This window comes from Nanorana parkeri, unplaced genomic scaffold (genome assembly GCF_000935625.1).
Source record: "Nanorana parkeri isolate BGI_ZX_2015 unplaced genomic scaffold, ASM93562v1 scaffold26, whole genome shotgun sequence".
NCBI lineage: Eukaryota > Metazoa > Chordata > Amphibia > Anura > Dicroglossidae > Nanorana > Nanorana parkeri.
In genome coordinates, this window is record NW_017306294.1 from 508,880 (window position 1) to 534,391 (window position 25,512).

Below are 25,512 nucleotides of genomic sequence, written 5' to 3' on the forward strand. Positions count from 1 at the left end.
TACAATGTATGACCACCTTAACTAATCTACGCAGATAGCAGTCTCAGGCCCCATTCACACCAGGGCGGTTGCGGATCAGTGCGGTTTCCGCAGATTTTAAAAGGGCAGTTTTGGGTGTTCTTAGTTGCGTTTCAGCGCTGAAGCGCAATTAAAAACGCCCAAAACCAAGCTGAACAGTGCGGTTCCACTATAAGCAGTATGGAAACCGCACTGATCAGCGTAGGAGAACTTCGGGCGGGAGGTTTGGATCGCGTGGAGCCGCATGAACGGTCCCTATTGCCCATCGCAATGTATGGGATCGTTCATGTCGGCGGATCCGCACGGCCAAATCCGTGCGGACTAACCGCCCTGGTGTGAACGGGACCTCAAGCTGGCCATACACTGTACAATATGATTGTAGCTGCTACCTCGTTCAGATCTACCATCAACTATATAGGGTAAGGGTTTGCCTGATTTGATACAAACTGAATGTATTGTTTTAGGTTGTCCTCATATGCCATAGTTTTCATAGATGTAAAGGAGATTGTATAAAGATTATCTAACCTTCTAGATTTGTAGTTAAAGCCTTCATATTATATATGACATGCATCAAGGCCAAGCAGCAGTGACAATCCATTATTTTACATAGCCAATATCCATACTTGAAGGTGATTTCTTATCTGTTTTTCATATTTCTTACAGGGACTGCCCACTGCACGTATTTACACGGAAATATTCGCATTCTTATCATTTAACGAGGCCAATCACTTATTTACACTGCCGCCTATACACTCAGTACAAGAAGAGATAGCCTCTGAAACCTCACACCCATCCCCATTGCTAATAAAGATAATTGAAACAGTGAAGTCCAGCCCCTTACACCTTTATCATACCTAGCTCTGCAAGGACTGATGGATATTGTAGTCAATTTACACTTTTCCGTAGACATCGAAAAGGAGCGGGCACTACATTTCCCGTCATGCCTCTGTGAGAAAGGCGCAGAGCGCACTAAATACTGGGATTTGTGGTTTCTTCCGGCTGCGCATGTCTGCACCAACGCCGTAGAAGGAACTACGCTTCCCATGACGCACAGCGAGGAGGGCGGGCAGAGGCGCGGGGGCGTGCCAGCGGCTGCCGGCAGCGTGGTAGTGTTTGTGTGCATCAGGAGGCAGCCGAGGATACCGCATCAGCGCTCGCCATGTCCGTACAGCTGGTCACCGCGAAGATGGCAGATGTGGAGCTGAAGGAGGACAAGTCAAATGACGGGGCTCCGCTGGTCTCGGCTGCCAATGCCGAACCCGACAACAACTCCTCCACCCCGCCGCTCAGCCAGCCGACGAAGGGGCTTCCCGCCTCGGCTCTGAAGAGAAGCGACCAGGCGCAGCGCCCGAGAGAGGGCGGAGAGGGCGCAGGGAGCCCGGAGGGCGCAATCAGTGAGGCTCCTCGTACCGTCAAGAAGGTAATGTTCCCCCGGCTCCCCCTGCAGCCCCTACACTCACATATGAGATGTTCCCAGGCATCTGTCATCCTGTACATATGTATCGGGGCGCTGATACCTGTCCGGTTACGTCAGCGATGTGTGTGCTCGGGTGTCAATGTCACCCCATCCTTCCACCCGTCTCCTTCCTGTGACGTGCTGTGAAGTTTCTCCCTTGCTGCGCCTTCTCTCATTGTCCGGGGATGTAGCTGTCTGCCGGCGCTCGCTCAGTGTGGATGCAGGAGAGGTCGGCAGCATCGCCTGCTAGTCCTCCGTTCGCACACTGTCGCTTCTCCAATGGACGGGGGACTACTTTTCCTCCATCCTCCGGCAGCGGGAGGGTACCGCGCAGTTGCTATGGAGTGATGTGCACAGGTGAGCGCAGCCACTCGCGGAGAGATCCATCGTTGCGTTCTGTCGTCCTATTGGTCCGCGTCAAGTCGTACTGTCATTGGTGCTGCGGGTTGTCTTCTAGTGAGTCGTGTCTGCCGCTAAATGTACTAAGGAGATGAGCAGAATGACGGCTAGGCTTGCAGTGAGGCCACACTAGTGACCTTGAGATGTCCTAATAATATTAAACACCTTTTAAATGTGGCAATGGGGGGATTTATCAAAACTGGAGCAGATGTACATGGCAACCAATAAGTTTCTCTCTTCAGTTTGTTCAGTTAAGATTTGAAAAGGAAAGAGAGAAGCTGATTGGTTGCCATGGACAGCTGCTCCAGTTTTGATCAATTTCCCTTGGTATATGTGGATCCTGCCTGAGCTGTCTTCTGATGACATCCCATGAACATCCTCTGCCAGAGAGCTTATGGAAAAATGGCATGGGTCATGTGACCAGGTGCTGGACCTCTGCAGGATTGGTTATTGCAGCAGGTTAGGATTTGTCGGTTGGTATAGTGACCGAGAATTGGATCTATATTTCTTAGATTGCTGTCATCCCAACATGATTTGATTGATTTCCATACCTCATACATTCATGAGAAGAATGACCACCTCAATTACAGCTGTTAGAGCAATACCAGGTCAACATGTTTCACAGGCTTCCTCTGTTTCTTCAGGACCTCATTGATCGTAGATATGACAGCGGCTGTCAATTTACAAGGAATAGAGGGCCTCAAATATGGCCCTTGATTTCTCTTAATATGTAATGCAGTAGAAGGTTGTCATGGACTGAGGAACTTGCTAGAGGAAATGGTCAGAGATTGTTCTACAGGAGTGGTTGGAGACAGGAGTCACACTGTAGAAGGCAATTGGAGACTGGGGAGGTGTTAACATGAAACTGCTAGAGATCATGGTTATGTTGACCACTGGGGCCCAAGGGCCACACTTCAAACATGAATGGGCTGCAAGCAGATAACCAGCGTCTTCATAATTATAAATATATTCAGATTGTTAAAGTAAACCCTAAGGACTCATTTACATGTGCTTGTATGCCTGTGCAAAGACCTGTTCTCGGGAGGGATGGGTGCTTCGTGTGTAACTGCATGCAGGCATCTGTACCTCTTACTTATGGGAGGATTCGGCTACACGCTGACCCGGAACCTGCACATCTGTGCAGTTCCAGGTGCCCGCACTTAGACACACAGGGGGGAATTTATCAGAACTGGAGCAGATCTGGATTGCAGCCAATCAGCTTCTATCTTTCATTTTCAAATCTTACCTGAGCAAACTGAAGAGAGATGCTGATTGGTTGCCATGGGTAACTGCTCCAGGTTCTGTTTGCTCCACTTCTGATAAATTCCCCCACAGTGTGCGTCCATGCGCAGGCAGTTGGACCTGCTCGGATGTCCTGGTTTGGGTTGGCATGTTGCTTCTTCCTCCCATAGGGTGATACAGATGGCTGCACTCATTTACACGCAGCTCCTCTCTCTCCTGGGAGCAGGTCTCTGCAGGCGTGCATGCTGTACAGATGTTCGCGCACATGTGAATGAGGCCTAAAAGGGCATGAAAACAGCCCCCAGAAAGGTACAGCTTTCACGCAGTTAGTTTAATGGTGCACTTCCTGAAGGTGGGGGCTCCTTTATGCTGAGTGGTCAAAGGTCAGTTGGAAATTGAACCTTTAGTCCTAATATGTTGAATTGGTATTTTATGGTGGTTGCTTTTGTGCTGTTTTTAGGGTTTACATTGGAAATGGGCAGTTTAAATACATATTCTACAATATATTGTGGTCTTCGCACCTATAACTATGATCATCTATCCCAGAGTTCCTGAGAAAGTGAAGAAAATCCATGAAACGTGTCAACCTGGAATTATAGAATTTTCTGTTATCTGTAATTGAGGGGGTCATACTTATCCACACTTAGGAATTGGAGGTTTTGAAATCAATCAAATCATTTTGATGTGTTGTAATAATTTTAATACAATTTTGAATATTCTCTCTCGCCCTTAAGTTTTTTAGTTCTATACTTGTCCCCTTTTGTCCCGTCATGAGCTTTTGCTTTGGTTATGCACGCTATATAATAAAATGTGTCTTCCTCCCAGTCTTTCAAGTGAGGTTGTGGCAGTAATAATGCTGGTAACTCTAGTTCTGCTACATGTTGTCTACATCTGATGAACTATTTAGGGGTGCAACTAATGATTATCTTCATAATCGATTAGTTAGCCGATTATTTCTTTTCAATTAATTGGATATAAAAATGAAATACCATCGTTGATTTAAAATATAATATACAAATTAAGTGTTACAAAGTTTTTACTTCAGAATAAAACTGCATGCACAATTTTTTGCAATCACACTGGAACACTCAGCATTGTGGTACCGAGCGATCACACTGTGGGTGGGAGGCGCATTTTAGGTGCCATTGAAATGAATGCCACTGCAACGCACCTCCCTCAGCAGAATTTGTCAGGCCAAAACTTTATATATACACTGAGTGACCAGATTATTATATTATGGCCACCTGACGTTTGTAGGCAAATTAGCTATAATTTTGTGCTGAAGTTGCTAGAGGGCCAGACCATTATAAATAGGGAAGCAGGTTGTTTACCACGGCAGTAGAAGTGATTTGTTTCTGAAGATACGGGTAAGCCACACGATTTAACAGCCTTTGAACGTGGGATGATTGTTGGCAAAATGTGTAAAACAAATAAACGCATGTATATACCAGTGTAAATGCATTGCTACAAAATATCCATAATGGAAAATCAAATACAATACATGTTAACTGTGAAACAATGTGATGTAATGTGCAAAGAATAACTAGAAAAAACGCATGTGTATAATATGCACTTCAGTGAAAATAATAAATGGTTAAAAAATGTCCATGATCCTGGATCTTCAATAGTCCATTAGGAAAATGGTAGAGGAAGCACCTCCCAGTGATTTCCTCCTCTCAGGTACAGACTCTCTTGCAGTCTCAGGAGTTGAAAGCAGACAATTCATCCGAATGGCCCATTCATCAAATAAAAAGTGGAGACTCGTAGTGCAGATGGTTTTAAAAGGATACTACTCACATATCCTAGATAAAAATAAGGTTTTAAGTAAGCAGCCACAGACACTGTGTGCAATCGCTCAGCTCCTCTACTCCACCCTACGTACGTTACCTCAAAGGGCGTGACTTCATCAGGGGTGTGGATATTTTGTAGCAATGCATTTACACTGAGGTGCATGGTGTATACATGCGTTTCTTATTTGTTTTGCACATTGTATCACATGTATCACATTATTTCAAGTTCTGTATCTACTATATCTGACACTTTTGCAGTTTCATTCACACAGCGCGGCTTTTACTATTAACTTTATACTATATATCTGACCACACAGATTTCAGCTGCTGCTAAAAGGAGAACTATGGGGTCAGTGTTTTTCCCCATAGTTCTCCTTAGGGTAACGGGAGGACACAAACTAGCGTCCTCCCGTCACCCTAGGCTTAGTATACAGCTCGCGGTATACTGAGACGCCGAAGTATACCGTGAGCGGCTGCTTGCGGTATACTAAGACACCGCAGTTGAAGCGGATCCCGACAATTATGTCTGGATCCGCCCAGCTACTTGACTGACAGCTGGCTCTGCCTATCTAGAGGCAGAGCCAGCTATGCCCTCCAACGTCCGTTCCGCCAGTCAGCGCTGCCGGAGCGGGGAGGGGAGAAACCAGCCCCTCCCCTGTCACGGCAGAGAGCCGTGACAGGATCGAGAGGTGAGCGAACGCCGGTATGTGTTCGCTCACCTCCCGATCTACTGAGCCGACCTGTGACCGACCTATGTGACTCATAGTTCTCCTTTAACTTAATTGGTGTAGTGGCGTGAGGTTTCACATTATTCATATAATTATATATAATTTTTTTTTTTTAAATTGCACATGGTGCTTGAATAGCTTCAGCCAGGGAATGACAACTGCCAGTGGCAAGATTCAACAGACGGCAGCTGAATGTAAATACAGCAGGTAGCGGGCTGGTGCAATAGCCAGCCCGCTATTGGCCATTTGAAATTGCAATAGCAGGCTGGCTATTGCACATGCCCACTGCTTGCTGTGCCCTCCTCCCAGCGTGGAGGAGAGAGCTAGGCGATCCAACCAAGCGATAATGAAAATTGTTAACTATATTATGTATTAATAATAATCATTGTACTTGGCATTTGACAGTTTGGAGTAAGGCGACAACTTAGTGTATGTAAACCCTCGACATAAAAATATTAAATCTTTCCTTTTCCTTTACACATTTTTACCCACTCTTCCTCTTGTTTGTTCTTGACGGTGTCTGTAAAAACTTTAATGAAAAATCTCCAAAAGCCTTAACTTTTTCTTGTTTTTGGGGTAGTGTGGAAAGGGTAAGTCTGTCAGGGTTAACCTTCTCAGAGGGGACCCAAACAGCGATAAAAACCTATCTATTGGTCCTGTTGACCATTGTCTCTGGCAAGGAAAGTGGAGGGTAATCCAAAAGTTGCCTAGGTTGAAAAAGACAGTTATAGTTCAGCCAATAGAAAAAATCACAGGGACAAAAATCTTTCCTAATCCCTAAAGTATAATTAAACCTTCATGTTTTTGTTTTTTTCTTCAATTAATCTACTACTAGTAAGCAGTAGACATATGCAAAAACATTTTTAAAAAAGTTACCAAAAGGGTTACTTACCTGTGTCTCCACCACTTCCCGTCTGAAGATCTGAAGCTTCTCGAGCGGCTGAGCAGTGTGATGGGCACATGCGCAGGAGAGATCTTCGGCGGGGAGAAGAGGAGAGAAACAGCGAAGGTGAATGCACGCAGCCGGGGAGCATGCATGACGGACAGACGCCATGGGACATGAGGAGTCCGCGCTGGATCAGAGACCGGCACCAGCGCTGGAGAGACGTCCTTAATACAACTGTAAGTAAGAAGATGATCGGAGCAAGAGGCATCATTTAAGGTAAGTCATTTAAGCAGCATGAGAGGGGGGGTGCCCAAATTTGTGACTTTGTCACTTTAAGGCAATCTAATATTTCTGGATCAAAAATCTCTGGTATATTATAAAATGTTAATATCCAGTGGCTAGAACTAGTTTCTGTGGATTTAGAAACACACTGAGCTGGCTAGAACTAGTTTCTGAGGTGAGTCTATTTCACGTTTTCACAGCTCTTACTGTGAGGAAGCCTTCCTGCCCGTCTGAAGAGGTTAAACTTCTTTTTCCTCCAGAGTGCCCCTTGTCCTTTTACTATGACCTTGAAGTGAACAACTTTGCACCATGTTCACTAAGTGGACTGTTTATTAAAGAACTATGGGGTTAGGGCTTTTCCCCATAGTTCTCCTAAGGGTAACGGGAGGACACAAACTAGCGTCCTCCCGTCACCCAAAGCTCAGTATACCCGGAGATACAGCTCGCGGTATACTGAGACGCCGCAGCCGGAACGGATCTCGACAATGATGTCTGGATCCACCCAGCTGCGTGAGTGACAGCTGGCTCTGCCTATCTAGAAGCAGAGCCAGCTGTACCCGCCCCATCCGTTCTGCCAGTCAGCGCCGGAGGGAAGTGAGCGAGCGCGCGCCCGTATGTGTTCGCTCAACTCCCGATCTACTGAGCCGACCTGTGACAGTTTCATTGTCACAGGTCGGCTCAGATTATGAGGCTGAGTGAAAATCACTCACCTCATAAGTCTCCTTTTAATATATGGCGATTATATCCCCCTTAAGGTTTTCGCAGGAATGTGAAGGGAAATCTAAGGATGGTCGCACTGCATTTTTGTTGCATTTCTCTGAATAATAAGTACAATTTTATTTAGGATTATTGCCTGACAGAATGGATTTTGGTGTAATTTGACTCCTGCTCGTTGTACATAGTACATCTAACTAAGAAAGCCATTGGTGCAGTTGTAGTATACATACATGACAAGCCTGCACTGGGTGCTTCATATCGAGCACAAACTGTTCCTATATGTAACTCATTTTCCTGTAGAAGTGAATGGTAGGTTTTAGGCTTTCTTCTATGCGCTTATGTTTGTTGTGTAGTTAAATGCCTGTGAAACTTTGTAAAAAGAATCAACAATGAAACCTGTGCTATTATGGTCAAAGGCACTGGTCTACCTCCTCATTGTCTTACTGCACTTCAGTGCTATTGACCAAAATGTCTCCAATCTCCTAATGTATTGTATGGGTATTTACCAGCATCAAATATGTGGAAGTGTGAATGGGGCCTTAATGCAGCGATAAGTGTTGTGAAACTAACCCTTGATATACTTCAGCTCCATTCACACCTATATTTTAGGTGCTATTAGGGAATCCCTAATCATCCATTTACAAGCGGCTGCTGTCACACATTCACATCAATGATCAGGTGACAGCCGCTGCATTTGAAAGCAGCAGAATGGCCACACACTGCATGTGATTGTATGTGAAACCTAATTACATGCGGTTTGGAATCAATCACTATCCCTGACCGCATCGACCTATGCACTGCAGCTTAGCATATAAAAAAGTAGCATTTTAGTCTCTACATGTTAGAGAAAATCACAATTTTTGCTATTGCTGATCATTTCTTCTGAAAATGCTAGTTGTCTGGCTGTAACGCTGATGCTGTGGCTTCAGTGCTTCCTGAAACAAGCATAGAAATAAGGAATTCTTAAAGTAGTATTAAGGTCTGGGTGTTTTTTACCTTAATGCATTCTCTGCATTAGGGTAAAAAAAAGCCCAGCACCTTTTTTCTACCCCAGTCCCCCCCACACTTACCTGTCAGCTGCACTCGTCCCCGCCGCCGGTCCCAAAGCTATCCTCCGTACCCCGAACTTCCAGTTTGCAGGGGGAGGATACTGATGGCAGAGGAGCTATAGGCTCCTTCTGCCATCAAAGACGTAAGGGGCGTGGCCTGCCACAGGGCTGTGTGTGTCTATGGACGCACACAACCGCTGCGGGCACCGGTGCCTCCATTAGAACGATGGTGGCACCCGTGCGGGGGGAAGAGCATGGCGATACCTGGAAGTATGCTTCACCTTTGTTAGGTTACCTATATACAGAGCCGTTATGGTTGTGTGAGTTGGGATCAGGGATCATTTGATCATTTCCCTGTACATGATGTGACATTTTCCACATCAAATGGACATTATGAAAGGGCATACATTTGAGATGGTGATTTGCGAAATTGTCTTTACGGTGTCCATGTTGCCTCCATACAGGATGAGGGGAAGGACATTTTCCTGCAGGCCGTACATGTGCTGTTATACAAAGTCCACTTGCTCCAGGGAGGGCCTGGAGGCTGCAGGGTCGTAAGCAGGGTGAAGCCATGGAATTGTGCACCTAAGACCTGTATTTATTATTTGTAGAGGGTGAAAAGGTTTATAAGGGTTTCTAAACCAAAAGTACCATTTTATTTTTTTCACGATATACTTTTGTCAGTTTTCTTTTAGCATTCTGAAACATTTCTGTGACCAGGACCACAGATTACCTTCTCCAAAACTGATCTTTTTTTTTTTTTTGTCAACAAAACCTCATGGCAACGTGCTTAATCTGTTTCCTTAGCCGATTAATTATTCTGTGTATAACCAGCTCTACGTCTACATCCAAACCCACTGAGGTTTGCTTTTCTATATAGTAATAGGAAATAGTGTTTGCTTATGTCTTGCTACAGCCATCCTTGGCTAAACCATTGCAGTTACCCTGTGTCTATGCCTTCGTCACTGAACAATGATACAGGTCTGCTCATATCCAAGATCTGTATACTTATTCCTGCCTGTTCAAGTTGTCACTGTCCTTTCCTGCTAGAGGAGTGCAGAGTCCGCGCTCTTGGCTTTCCACAGGCCATGACCCCTTATTGCTTTGATTCTGTAGCTTTCCACTTATGGCCTTGTGTTCAATACTTGCAAAAGTACTTCCACTGGTGCTTAAAGGAGAACTATGAGATGAGTGCTTTTCACTCACCTCATAGTTCTAAGCCGACCTGTGACAATGAGACTGTCACAGGTCGGCTCAGTAGATCGGGAGGTGAGGGAACACATACCGGGTTCCCTCACCTCTCGATCCTGTCACGGCTCTCTGCCGTGACAGGGGGAGGGGCTGGATTCCCCTCTCCCCGCTCCGATCTGCCAGCGCTGACTGGCGGAACGGACGGGGGAGGGGGCGGGTACAGCTGGCTCTGCCTCTAGATAGGCAGAGCCAGCTGTCACGCAGCTGGGCGGATCCCGTCATCTACGTCGGGATCCGCTCCAGGTGCGGCGTCTCAGTATACCGCGAGCTGCAGCCCGCAGTATACTGAGCTTAGGGTAACGGGAGGACGCTAGTTTGTGTCCTCCCGTTACCCTAAGGAGTACTATGGGGAAAAACACTGACCCCATAGTTCTCCTTTTAATTCATTTGGATGTGTAGGACTGTGTGTGCAAAAGAAAGGGAACCGTTGAAGTGACAGTGACATGACAGTCAATAGTAGGATTGCTGCTGGTCATGATAAAAGGTAATTTGTTGTAAGCTGCATGATAACATGCTCTGATATGGAAGAATTTTATAATCCTAAGGGCCCATTCACACCACATCCAGACCAGATTGTTTCCGGACCCAAAATGCGTCCTAATGTATCCCTATGCTATTTCTTGCCTCTGTTCACACAGCGCAGTCTGTTCCAGACCAGAAAAATACTGCTAGTCTTATTTTGTCTGGTCTGGAATGTACTGGAACTGTGGGCAGGTTCACACCATTTTCCGAATCAGATCTGGTCTGGAAAATGGTGTGAACCTGCCCTTTAGCTCAAAAAAAACTTTCAAGTTTAAATCAGCTAAATACCATGTAAGTGCATTAAAACAAAAGGTGTGCAAAGTTGCAGTTTTGTTTTCTTAAGAACGTGGCCACAGCCTGAGTAGAAATGCCTGTCCCCTGCCAGCATGCTGCAGACAAGGACCCTAAAGTCTGTGGAGCTATGAGCCCTTGGCTTCTACTATCATAATGATGTAAGATTTAGTCTTAGGTGGCATATATAGGCTACATTTCTAATAACGGGCTAAGTTGAGCCATTTACTTGTTGCAAGCAGTATTTCAGGTGCGAATCTACAACCTGGGCCTGTAGAAATTGTGGCTTGTTTTCCAATTGCCTTTTTACTAGGATTTGAGCTGAACATTCAGACTTTAAATGAGAAAGACCTGGTTGTGCAATGATTGTAGTTTGATTTATGTTTATAAAAGCCTGTTTGACCTGCTGGATTTGCTGGTGTCCAGCTAGTTTAAGGGCCTGATCACACTGCGCACACGCTTGAACGCTCCATGCGGGCTGCTTTCAGTTTTGCAGGCAGTACACAATTTGTACAATCCATTTTGGTCTCCACACAGTTCAGTGGTATAAGCGGGCACATAGAAAACAGTTTTGCCTCTTTGTGATTACTGACGGGTTTCCTACCAGCATGTTCTGTGAACGCATACCAAACGCGTGCTCTGACAAAAATGCAGCAAAACGCACTTGCGTTGCCATTGATTTCTAATGGCATCCCAAATGCAGGCCAGGCATGCGTGTTGTTTTTTCTTCTCGTTTGTGCTTGTTAAAATGCACGCAAAAGCAAAAAAAAAAAAGCAGAACGCATTTGACAGAATTTGCTAAATGAGCTTTTTTGTTGCGTGTTCAGGACCCCATTCAACTCTATGGGGACGTGCGGCAAATGCAGTGCACGAACGCTAATTAAATCTGTAGAGTAAGAGAATCATAGCAAATAGGCCTTCATTTATCACGTGGACTTTTGTCCAGCTTTGGAGATGGTTTTATCTGCTTCGTTCACACAGACGGGCACAGTCGTCGTACTGCATCTGTACAGAAACATACAACTGGGAAGGACATCTGATCTGTGCAGCCCCCTGTACAACTCAATGATGGGATGCGCCTGCACACTGCTACACACCATCCCAAATTTGTGCGCCCGTACAGATGCACACCCCGGACGAGGACAATTTGTACGGCATGGGCGCAGGTTTCTGGGTGGACATGCACACTGTACAGCTGTGGATGTCTGTGTGAATGAGGCCAAATGCTTTATAACAATTCCAAAATATTGTAACATTCAGGTGCTGGCATATGACGTGATCTTTATTCCCAAAAGAGTTTGGTTTAGGCCCAGATGTTTGAGACAAACTATATTCAGTAAACTCTGTTATCCGGTATTCAACTAACCAGAACTCTCTAACCAGAAAATAAAATCACTGTATAGTCACTGTTCTGCTAATGTGCGGCATGTATTATCCTGGAATCTTCGTGTTTGGTTCTTTTAAATTGGTTAGCTGTTTCTCAAGCACTGTTAGACCATCCCCTCCTGCATTATTATTGGTATTTTTTAGGGATGCACAGAGTATTTGGGTGAGTATTCGTGCTCGCCTAAATGCTTATCCCGACACGGGAACGTCCGGTATCAAAAAGCCAGGGGGGAGAGTCACTACACGCCGCCTGGCTTCCTCATTGGCCTGGGAAGCTGGCTCCATGCTACCTCGTCACTCGGGAAGCTGGCCAATCAGGAAGCCTAGGCGGTGAGTCATTACCCGTCCCCCGGCTTCCTGATTGGCGAGAAAGCAGCTCCGTGCTTCCTCGTCATCTGGTGACAAGGGAACACAGAACCAGCTTCCTGGCTAATCAGGAAGGAGGGCAGCAAGTCATTATACGCTGCCCGACTTACTTAATGGGACTTCTGGTATCGATATTTGGTATCGACGAGTACCAAAAAAAAAAATCAGTGTTCGTACTTGATACCGAAAAAACGGTATCGGTGCATCCTTTAGTATTTTTTATATGTAGACAATATCAAGTTTTTTTGGCTTGAAGCTTCTGGCTGTAGGACTTGCACAATGACTGATAAAGTTGAATGAATCCATGCTGTATGTTCCTGCTTTGTAAGTGACGGTCGTCAGACATTACCTTTCAATGTTCATGACTTTGAATCTATGCGCCATTGGGATCCCTTCACTGTAGTTAAATGCCAGGTGCTGGTCCTTGTTTCCATCCAATTCTGTTTTTATCAAAGTAGTGAGATTAGGTTATCAAATCGAATCCTATTCCTACATTGGCTCAGCTTATTGCATGTATATGAGCTTTATCAGATGTAGAGTAGAGCAGCTTTTAAATGAGCCGGGTAACCATGCATAATTATTTGTCTTGTTCTTGCTCAGCCAGCCAAGTGTCTTGCTGGGATATGTGTATGACAGGTCTGGTAATGTGTGCTTAGGTCAGCTGTTTAGGACAGTGGGATTGAAACTTTTTTGTGCACTGTACTATCTATTTAAATGTTTTGGTGTCCTTTTGAAGCAGAACCTCAATTAGAATTTACCATGTAACGTAATAACTTTCTTTAAAAAGTTTCCAGAATGTCAATTTTTCAAAGAATATCTTTCTGGCTGTAAATAGCTTGGAGAATTGCTTATAATGCCTTCCATCTGGCCCACTGCTTGTAAGGTGGCAGGTTGTGAGAGGAAACTATGTTGCTGGTGGTTTATACCATTGCTGTGGCTGGTTAGTTAGTGTGCAGAATTGAATGCACTATGAGGCCCGGTGCAGACCTGAGTGTCCTGGGATTGCGCAGTCGTACACAATTGCAGACAGCGATTGCCGTGCGGCCCCATTGGTTTCAATGGGGTACATCTGCACGGCAATTGTAGAAAAAGGTAACTTTTTTTTTTTTTTGCGATACACGATGAGTGATTGTTTTAGCTGCGATCATGTATAGAAGCACATGCGGAATCGCGTCCGGAAACCGCACGATCCGTCCAGCATTACTGGGGTGCCATTCGAAAATAATGGCACCCACAGCGCGATCGTCGGTGATGGGCGACTCAGATGGGCGTGACCACGCGGTATTGTGCATGATTGCTGCGCCGTCACAGATCGCCCAGAGGTGTCATTGGAGGAGTGGCAGAAAGAGGTCAGCAATGGTAGCATCCACACCTAAAATTCACTTTAAGCCTCTGTTCACATTTTTCACTGTTTTACACATGTCGACGCACGTTTTAACAGTTTTTCACAGCATTTTTGTTTGTGCGTTTTTTTAAGCTTGTGTTGTCCTCCATTTTGTAAGGCTGGCTCTTGCGTGCCAAACAAAACAACGCAAAAACTCTTCTCACGTTTTTTTACAGGCATTTCCATTGAAGTCTGTGGGGCCAAAGCGAAGAAATCTGCAGAAAAGTAGCTCATGTAGTTTTTCCGGCGAAAGGCGTTTCACTATAGGCGACGGGATGCTCAGGGGTGAGCAGGGGCCATTGAAAGCCTTGTAGTGTTTTAGCCCTAGGTGTGAACAAGGACTAAAGCTGTTACGGAATCTCATGCTTTAGCTGTCTGTTTCTTCTACTTATCTCTAGCAAGTGGAAGGTCTCCACTTGGCCTACGCAAATTGAATTGGCCTAAGGTTCCTCCAAACAACCTGTATCCATTAAATTAACCTTTGTATTTAGAGGGAGGTGTGGAGGAGGGGAATTTGCAGGGATTAACCCCTGTAATCTCTCACTTGTCTTGGTCCTCACTGGGGAGGTTCATCCTCACTTTTGGTGCTAGTGACTATTGTCTCTGATACAGAACGTTATGGGAAATGTTTTTTTCAGTATTCATGAGAACAGGTTGTTGGGACATCTTCACTGGGTACACCTGTTCAAGTGACAACTGTCTGAGAGGAAGATATTGTGTTTTGTAGAGATCTCATTTTCCTGTAGTGTCACCAGATACATCTGGTCGGCGTGGCCTAGCTATGGCGGTGTGAAGACGCGACTTGCCGGAGCTCTGCTGCCAACCCAGCATCTATCAGCTGATTTACACTAAACTACCTACCCAAATCGATGTACAAGAAGGGCAAATCCTCGGGAACCGACAGCGGACGGAACACCAGAGACCTCCACCACTTCTTTGCCTCCCCGGCCTCGTCCACGTGATCTTCCACCGCGCAACGTATGGCCCCGTCTGAGTCGCTGAGGCCTGCACCATCCACATCTCCTCGGGACTCGCCGGGCTTCCCTCCTCTCGCCGCATCTGGCGGACGCTCGCTCCCCCTCGACGAGCCGTCCCGGGACCCGATCGATCCAACATCCGGCCCAGCATCGGACTGCCCGACACATCCAACACGGGACGCTGCCCAGGCAATGGCGGCTGCACCCACCCTCACGGCGGCGGAGATATCCTCCATTTTACTCTCCCTCCCGACTAAGCAGGACATGGTGGATATGGTGTCCAGGATGGAAGCCGCCCTTAAAAGGGACATAGACGCAGTATCTTCCACAGTGTCCCAGCTCGGGGACCGGGTTACCGCTCTTCATTCAGACCATGAGGGAGTATCCCACCGGCTGGCGGCCCTGGAGTCCAGGGTCGTCTACCAAGACTCCCGCCTTGCGTCTTTGACCTTGGCACATGACGACTTAGAAAATCGCTCCCGCCGCAACAACGTCTGCTGATCTCCGACCGGTGGTATCGGGGATTCTCAATGCTATACTAGACAAGTCCCCGGATGCACCCCTGGAAATTGACCGCGTGCACCGGGTGGGAGCCCCTCGCATTGAAGGTGACCCCCGTCCCCTTGACGTATTATGCCGTATACACTATTTCACGATGAAGGACGCCATCATCCGCCAAGCCTGGCGAAAGGGTCCGATCGCATTTGAGGGGTCAGAGGTCACGCTTTTGCCGGACCTATCAAGACGCACCCTACAAATGCGCAGACTGCTTCAACCGCTCCTCACTGAGATCCGCCGAGCAGGAGCTCTCTACTCATGGGGTTACCCCTTCTGCTTGAACATCCGCAGAAGTGGGGAGACTTTAATCCTACGACACCCTGACCAGCTACCGGACCTCTTCCTGTTTCTGGAAAGCGACCCAGTGGAAGTACAGGACTGGCTCCAGCCGGACCTCCCTGACGCATCCCGTTCCATGCCTCGACGCCCCAGTCGCCGAGTCAACTCCAGAAGCACCTCACGGCCCCGCACTCGGGACATCCCGGTTCCAGCCCCAGCCCTACCCAACGCAGTAGAAGACCCTACCTCACGAGAGCTGTGATGACCCCCCTTGACACTCTCATCCTCACGACCCGAAGGAACGGACTCTACCACTGTGGACTGAGGACTTTTTCCCTAAATGAGGCCTGGTTGGCTCCGATCCACCGGGCTGTGGAACTGCCCACCCCTCTCCGGACCTCCTTAGCTGTGCCTACTCCGGGTGATGTATACCTAGTCACACAAGCAGTTAATGTTTCAATGTTTAATGCACTTTGAGCGGGGCTGACCCCGTCCACAGACTGCCTGGAGCCTCCCCTACCCACCCCCTCCTGACTGGTGACGACTGGGGGCCCCTTACCTGACCCCTGCTCTCTGGGAACGGTCACTTTGACTCTTGCCACGGCCCTCCCCCAGCATTACGCTAGCACCCCAGGCCCATCGCGTTGACACACGGCACCCGCGACCCCCCCACTGGGCCAACCCGATTACACTCTATGCCCATAGACGACTTTTGGACACGGGTATCCCGGGGAGACACCACCACTTGCTGAGATCCGCCAGCAGTGATGCGCCCACGTACAGCACAAGTCCCAGGGGAGAACAGGGGTGTCCTAATCCCATAGCGGGGAGACGGCGGGGAATGCTCGAACACCTGGTTCCTTATTCCTGACTGTCCACGGACCTCGTCATTCCCCTAGCCATCCACTTACGCATGAACCCTGGAACCTTCAGCTGCCGTTTTCTTGAGGTGACCAGACCCGTACATATTGTCTACCCTGATGCAGCCACCCACACAGGTGTACGTGAAGTAACCTCGTTACACACAGTAATCAACCCCCACCCGTTGGTCCCCGAGGTTACCATTCCGGATCCGTGATGACAGCTTGAAGCTGACTTGCCACTGTTCTCAACACTGTTATGCCTTTTTATGTTTCGATAAGGTAGTTTTTTTTGTTTTGTTTTTTTTACGCGTTAATACCAGATGCTGTGGTTGACGGCATCTCTCTTTATTGTTCTGAAACTAAGTTTGATTGATATTGCTGATCAGAATTGCACTGCTCTGACTAGCCGAATACCCCCCAATAGGTGCAGTTTCACCTCTGCTTCTTTGTTGCCCTAGAGGCAGGGGTGAACTGACCTGGCTGGTTGTCCAGCCGCACGTAGTTTTTAAAAGCCTTCTGCTTTCCCACTGACACACAGGCAGGCGACATCCAGATGGCTCATATCACTGTCATACCCAAAGACGGTAAGGACCCCTCGCTCTGCCCCAGCTATAGGCCGATCTCCCTCCTTAACGTTGACACCAAACTCTTCGCTAAAATCCTCTACCTCCGCCTGGTACCCCATTTGGGGGAACTTATACACCCGGACCAATCTGGATTTGTCCCCTCGCAGGAGGCAAGGGACAACACCACACGGGCATTGGGCTTGATCCACTCTGCCCGGACGAAGGCCACCCCCTGCATACTTTTATCCACTGACGCGGAGAAGGCATTCGACCTAGTGGATTGGGAGTTCCTCCGCTGCACGTTGGAGACAGTCGGTGTGGGACCCCACATGCGTTCTTGGATCAACTCCCTCTACTCTGCTCCATCGGCACGGGTACGGGTAAATGGTAACCTTTCATCCGTCTTCCCAATTTCCAATGGTACTCGTCAGGGTTGCCCCCTTTCACCGCTTCTATTCGTCCTGGCCCTGGAACCCTTCCTGCGCACCATACGAGCCAACAAAAAAAGATACATCTGGTCAGAGGCAACTAACTTCTTAACTACCGTGGTTTAGGGCATGTCATACTGTGCAAGTATTCTGTGCATAGTGTGTTCTTCTCCAGCCATGTTATCTGTTTTTATAGATATAAATACTTGTCATGTGTAATAGTCCCTTGCATAGTGGTTGGCCATCAAGCATCTGTCTATACCATAGACCAAAACAGCTGTCTTGGGGGAAGTGAAGAAGTAAATTCTCTCCAGTAAAATTAAAAAATGTCATAAGAGAACCTAATATCATGGGATCAGGTGAACAGATGTGAGATGTGGTAACATGGGCAAATACACCTTCAATAATAATTACGATCTTACTAGAGTTTCTCTTTTGGTTGGTAAATTTGTATGTATAGATATATATGAAAGACCTTCATGCAATCCAGTTATTCATTCAGGCTTCAATGCATTGTGCTCTGAATCCATTTAATGAAGCTTGCTGATTGGATGAAAGCACAGAGATGACCTCTTTAGTAAGTTGCTGTCCTTCACCATCCAGTCACATTGTTGGCCAAACTACATTTCATTGTATGGGAGGTAGAGAACATTAATGGTCAGAACCTTGTAGAATACCTGCCAGAAGTATCACAGTTAGGAAAGTGGCTGAATAGATTTACAACTATTTTGGCAAGTTTACAATAGAGGTGCACCGAAATTAAAATTTTTAAGCTGAAAATTAAAAAAGTCAAACCGAAAATGTTTATTTCTAACTTTTTAAAAAACATTTTTATTTTTTACCTTAGTGAAATTTCAGGGGTCTAAACAGGCTCCTCATTATCCTTTCACAATTAAAAAATAAATAAAATATTGAAGACAGAGTCCTCAATTTCTTTTTCTGCAGTCCGTGTTATAAATTACAGGAATCCTCTATACTGAGTGTTCCTTTTCATTCATACATTGTGGATATAGTATGGGTTACTATGCACATAATTATGAAGGAACAGGAAGTGATGTAGATCACTTCCTGATCATTCATAACTGGTACATAGTATGAGTTACTATGTCCTGTTTACAAACATTCAGCAATCACTGGATTGGCTGTCAAAGGAGGGTGAGCTTGGTCTATTTTGACAGCTGACTCCTCCCCCTCACCACCAGTTCGATATATGTATGTACGTTTTAACTGTTTGCCTACACTTAGGCTGGAATTACTCTTTTGCATTGCAGTAACGCAACAACTGCTATCACACTATATACAGGTATTCCTCACTTAACGACCGAGTTCCGTTCCTACGACCAGGTCGTTAAACGAATTGGTCGTTAAGTGAGGAACTCCATACAGTACTGTACTGTATAGTGTTGCAGATGTACAGTACTGAACAGTGTACTGTACATCGGGCAATAAAATACTTACCGGGACCCGCAGTGAAGAACGGAGGAAATCACTTCCGCCGGCGACACGTCGCACTGACGATGACGCGTAAGGTTGGAGGTCGATCGGAGGACGGTCGTAAGTGCGAGTGGTCGTAAAGCAGGTAAGTCGTAAAGCGAGGAATGTCTGTATGCAATAGTTTGTTATAATGCTGTTAATTTGTATGGCACCCCAGTGCACTAAGGCAATGCATCTACATTGCCGCTCATCACATTGCCTTAGTGCGGTGGGGTGCCATCCAAAATGACTAAAATCGCATAAGCTGTAATTTATAAAGTAATTTCAATATTTTTAGATCTGCAACTTTCAGTGAAATGCCTGGTAATCCTGCTACGAAGGTCCTTGCTGAGGCACTAGGAGGACAGCACCTTGTCCTTTAGGCCCCGTTCACATATATCGACATACCTTTGCAGCGGCCGGGATAGCGTGACTTTCGGGGCCATGTTCCAGCGACGGTAGCGCGACCTTCTCCGTCGGGCTCCATAGGAAAAAGCAAAATCCGCCGAAAAAAGGGTCCGGTAGAAGCGACTGCGACGAGCGACATGGAGTTAAGACAGCTCCATTGAATAGCATTGGCCGACGACTTCTCGCGATATCGCGCGACAAGTCGCTATATGTTAACGGGGTCTTAAGTTGGCCACTTTCTGAAAATGCTAGGTGCCTGACGATTATGCTCACCCACTGGCTTCAGATTCTTTATGAATCACGGACCGGAAGCCAGTATGAACTTAGCAGGTTTACAAAGGCCTCATCTTCCTTGCCTTTTGAACAGGGAAACAAACTTTTGAAGATGGTTCTACAGCCACTTGGAGACTGAAAAGTCAGAAGTTGCAGCCTCCTAGTTTCACTTAGGAAAGGTTTCCATAAAGTCAAAAGAAATATATAAAATGTGAATGGAAATATGAAGTTTCTGATTTCTTCGGCTGTTCCATGCAGGTCGTAGTAGAGGACAAGCTATCTAGTTGTACTCAAAGAAGAGTATCCCCTCAAAATCGCAGTAATGCATGCTTTATGTAAAAGGCCTCTTTCATGGCCAGCTTGTCGTGTACAATGCTCTGCACTGTTTATATTGCAAGTAAATGAAACCTTTCCTTCCACCATTCAAGAAGGCCTCTTATTACCGTCCTTGTCTCAGGATAGGTCCTGGAGAGAATGGAATGGTTATTTGCTGCACTTGGTTAGAGGAACACAATGACCTTTCTGCTTTGTCAGAGATTGCCTGAAGCTAATGAAATGCACGGCACATTAATCATAAACTTGAAAGATGGATTGTTAGAAGTGGGACTGTTGTTTTAAGCTAAACTGTAGTCTTTCCTCTTATATGGTGTCACTATGTGAAGCATTCTACTACTGTCTTGAGATTATATTCGTTTTGTTTTTAAAAGCCCAGTGCTGAGAAATGAGGTGACATTGGTTATCCAGGAAGTATGTAAAAGCATTTTTAACCACCTTCCGTCCATGGCCATCTGTGAACGGCCGGACGGAAGTCTGCTCAGAGCGGGTGGGCGTCTTAAGACGTCCTGCCCCTCCCCCCCTCTTGTGCGCGCGCTGAGCGCTGCACACGAGAGGGAAAACTGTTAGCATGTTACATACAAGCAATCAGGCGTCTCTAGAGACGCCCGATTGCTTGCACAATCTGCGGGTGTGCGCCCCCCACCTGTGTCCCGTCGCCGCTGCCGGTCCCGTGATCCGATGTCCGCTGTGGCCGGTGCGGCTGGGACCGGCACGGCGACGCTCTAACAGGAGATCAAAAAAAAACAAAAATTACAGCATTAAAAAAAATAAAGAATTTAAAAAAATAACAGTTTTTTTTAAAGTCCCCAGCCCCCCACATACACACGCAAACATGCGTCGGGTGTGCCTATGTACAAAACCGACGATTGCGCCCATTATGCAGCACATGTTACATATCGCCGCGAACGTCGCAGTGAGAACAATAATTCTAGGGCCATCAATCACTGATATGCATGACAGAATAAACATCAGTCAAAGTACCGCAGCACTGAATACTGAAAAATGGCCTGGCCAGGAAGGGGGTGAAACACTATGGCCTTTAAGTGGTTAAAGAGAAAAATGCATGGCTTGTGTATCCTTATTTACGTTAACCATCTATGATATCACTTTAAATTCTATAGGCCTTTTATAATGAATTTCAAGATCATAGTTTGTATGCCGCTGGAACCAGTTTTTCCGCCATGGATTATTGTTAAAGCTAGCAGCTCAGTAGCATGAACGTTGGAATAAAAGCCTGTATTGTAGGGCATTTGCTGATATTGTGGTAGATCATCTGTTTGGGCTCCGTCTGCAGACACATTTGCACAGTGACTATTCAGAGGTATACGATTATGAACTGATAACGTTCACATTACACAAGAACTGAATTGTACCCTTATTACAGGTGATGCAGGTGAAATCATTTCGGTATGGTTTCAGCTGAATTTGTCAAAGAATCTTTCTTTGCTTAATCATCCATTTGCAGAGCGATAAATGTACCATCCGCAAGAGCTGGCTGGATGGGACTACACCTCTGGGTACAAAGCAATCTCTTTAGCAGCAGTGCGGGGAGGATGGGGGAGGAGAGGAGTGACTGTGACGAAATCACTATATCCTTGGCAACTGCTACAGGATAAAGGCTGAATGCATGATCTGTTCTACTGTGCCTCTCTGCATTCATTTTTGTATTTTTTTCCTTCCATGTGACTGATACTTAAGGCATTTAACCCACATCACTAGATCGCAAAACGATTCAAGTACAAAACCATTCTTTAACATTATATGTGTTAAAACAAAACAAAAATTTGAATATAAAACTGTTACTTAAATCTCTAAATAAATTTATATAAAATGTATACATGTTAGTGATGTTTAATCTGCAGCTGCTGTTGACAGACACCTTCAAAATGAATTGTTCCTATTAAAAAAAAAAAAAAAGTCTGGTCTTGTAAATTTTTATTTTGTAATTGTTACAACATTGTTAAACTACTCCACAATTTAAAGCATGCAGATCTAAAATGCCATAATTCAGGCATTGTACGTAGAACAAAATGGATGCTTACTCGTCTATTCCTTTTAACTTGTACCAAAGGTGCAGACATCAGATTGGAATACGCCAACTGTTAGCAGACTGCCCTCAGAAGGGACTGAAAAAATATTCGATTTTGTTGTCGTCAGTTGAAGTAGAACTCTGGCTAAAAAATGAAAATGTAAAATAAGCAGCCCAGTAATAGTTAAAATAAACCTGTTTTTGCTCTATTACTTGTATTTAGTCAGGAGAAGTACCTTGGTAAGTTGTACCCCCACCCGACTTCAGCTTCAAAGTATATGTAGACCCAAGGAGGAAAATGTTACCTATATTGCCATTTTTCCAGACTTTATATGTGGTGTCCTTACCATGTCGTATGATGGGGAAGAACTCGCCTTGAGCTTTGGAACGCTAGCCAGGCTGTGATATTTGAGGCCTGGGTCACACCTAGGAGTTTTTGAGCAGTAGGAAAAGTGAATTTAAACGCCCAACACAATAAATCCCATGATTTTCAATGGCCCCTGTTCACACCTGAGCAGCACAACGCCAGCAGGAAAATGCTAAACGCAGTAAAAAGTACATGAGCTTCTTTTGGCAGTTTCAAGCTCGTTCCCCACCCCCCCATAGACTTCAATGGAAATGCCCGAAAATGTGCGGCAGAATCATGTTGCACATTTTTGCATGTTTGTGTGTGCGTTCGTCCATTGCCCGAAATGTTTCTTAAAAGAACTATGGGGGTAAGTGTTTTTCCCCTTCATTCTCTCTAAGGTCACGAGAGGACATATACTAACCTCCTCCGGTGACCCAAAGCTCAGCATATGAGAGCTATTGCCCGCCATATACTGAGAGCGCCGCAGCTGGGACTGATCCCGACAATACTGTCTGGCTCCACCCAGGTGCGTGAGTGACAGCTGGCTCTGCCTATCTAGAGGCAGAGCCAGCTGTGCCCTCCCCCTTCCACTATTTGGGGAATCCCTGCAGTGACTGACAGTGACCGCTCTCTGCAGGGAGATGATCGGGGAGTGAGCGACGACCTGTGCTCGCTCACTTCTGATTAATAGAGCTGACCTGTGACAGCTTCTTTGTCACAGGTCGGCTCTAAATATGAGGATGAGTGGAAATAACTCACCTTAGAGTTCTCCTTTTAATCTGCCAGTCAAAACGCGTGTCATATACACACACAAATGTGCAAAGCGCACATAAACGTTCAAATAACCGCACGCTGTGCAAAAGCGATGCCGCATAGGTGTGAACCAGGCCTAAGTCACTGCTAGACAAGTCCCAGGAGCCAGGTAGCCAACGCACCTTAAAATTTATAGCAGCCGCCTAACTTTAGAGGTTTTCCTCTAGTTGTTGTCTATGGAGCTGGCGTCTAAAACTAATCCTGCTGGCTCCTTTTTATTCCAGACTAATGTATCCACCCCTGGTCTAAGGGACATCAGGGTCAAGATTAAATATGGTTAGAGCACCTTTTCCAAGATTATTTCTTACATGTAAATGTTCTTTTCTTTATTGCATTTAGTGCAATTTTTGCCAGCATAGGGAATAAAGACATAGCTATTTATAAGAAGCACATTCTCTAAATCTAAAAAAGCCTGTTTGTGAAAGGTAAAATGTGCCAGCAGCAAGTGTACATTTCCATTATACAACCCTTCCCCCTCTCTATAATCACGCGGCACATAGGAATTGGCAAAAATGGCTTTATGTAACGTAAAAGTAATTGACATTGCATGACTTATGAGACAATCTCCTTAAAACAATTCTTACTTAATGGAAGTGAGCAGTACGGTTCCATTGAAAGGTATTTTCATAGTCGCTTGTATCTGATGTTGACCTTCTTTATTGTGCTAAAGTTCTTATTAAAAGCAGATAAGAGCGTGACCTCGGTGTTGCTGGAACTTGAAAGCTGTTTCTTATGATTAAACCACCTCATTGAGCTGTGTACGTTCGGATACTGTCCTAGGCTGACTGCAGATTCCAATTTTTATAATGGACTACAAGTTACTTCAAAATGTTCTTTTCTCTTAAAACCTGAAACATTGTTGTGATAATCGCCATATTGTGATCGTGCTGCATTTCAGAGATTAGGTACATCCTTGACATTGACTTTGAAGAAATGCGATGCTGACGCAAACGTTCAGAGATATTTGACCAAATCACTTGTGCTTTTAGGGGCGGTGCACACCTGGGCGATCTGCTACCGAGCGGCAATCATGCACGATACTGCGCGGTCATGGAGTCACCCATCGCAGACGATTGTGCTGTGGGTGCCATTTTTTTCTAATGGCACCCTAGTTGTGCCGGGCTGCGCATTGTAAAACAGCCGCGTGCCGTGTATCGCCCAAAAAAGTGCATGTACCTTTGTTTGCAATTGCCGCGCAGATGTAACCCCATTGAAATCACTAGGGCCGCGTGACAATTGCTGTCTGCAATTGTGCAGGACCGCGTGATCCCAGATCACTCAGGTCTGCGCCGCGCCTTCATTTATTTGTGAATTGTGGGGTAACTGTAAGAAAAGGCTTTACCAACATGGCCACTGCATAGGATAGAGCTTGAATAAGCTTCATTGCCTTGACCGATATGTTCATAGCATGAATACAGTGGTACCTCGGTTCGCAAACTTAATTCGTTCCGCGATTTTGGTCGTGAACCGAATCAAACTGTGATCAGACCTCGATCTCGACTAGAGGGACCCATGACCATGTGTCAGAGCAGGGAAAACGGCTGCGGTTGTGTTAGTCACCCGAAGCAGAGTTCGCGAACGGAGGCAAAATTTTGCCCAACTTCCTGTTCGCGAACCGAATTGTTCGCGAACAGAAGCGTTTGTGAACCGAGGTACCACTGTATTTTCACTAGGGTCCGGTTCACCGTCCGGGTGTTTTTGAGCAGTAGAAAAAGAGCTTTAAAAAGCCCAACACAAGAAATCCCATCATCTTCAATGGCCCCTGTTCACACCTGAGTAGCAAAACGCAGAAAAAAGTACATTGACTTCTTTTGGCAGTTTGCAGCTCGTTTTTCCCACATAGATTTCAATGGAATTGCCAGCAATGCGTGGCAGAGGCATGTTGCACATTTTTGTATGTTTGTGCGTTCGTCCATTGACCACAACGTTTCACTGACTGTCAAAACGCGCGTCTTCACGTGCACGTGTTTTTTCTGCACACAATGTGGAAGATGTGCATAAACTTGCAAAAAAGCTAGCTGAACCCACGCATACAAACGTTGAAAAACTGACGCCTTGATGTGAACGGGGCCTTAGGCTCCTCTTACAAAGCAGTCCGATCACGTCGTCTGTCATATTTTTTTCAGGCCGATCTGATTGGAAGCCCAGTGTAATGCTATGGACAGCTGGATTTAAAGAACTATGAGATGAGTGAATTATTCTCATCCTCGTAGTTGGAGCCGACGTGTGACAATGAAACTGTCACACGTCGACCCTATAGATCGGGAAGTTAGCGAACACATACCGCCGCTCGCTCACTTCCCGATCATCTTCTTGCAGAGAGCCGTGACTGTCGGGACATCCCCCCCCCCCCCCCCCCCCCCCGCTGGGGGCGGGCGCGTTGGGGGGGGGGG

At 46.0% G+C, this 25,512-nt stretch overlaps 1 protein-coding gene across 1 annotated transcript in view; it reads left to right on the forward strand.

The window, feature by feature from the left end:
• Positions 1-913: 913 nt before the first annotated feature.
• Positions 914-25,512, forward strand: part of LOC108794644 (putative adenosylhomocysteinase 3) — an 86,153-nt gene continuing 61,554 nt past the window's right edge. Inside the window, exon 1 of the mRNA XM_018565720.1 lies at positions 914-1,438. Coding sequence (XP_018421222.1) covers positions 1,178-1,438 — 261 coding nt within the window. The 5' untranslated portion in view covers positions 914-1,177. The remainder of the gene's footprint in view (positions 1,439-25,512) is intronic.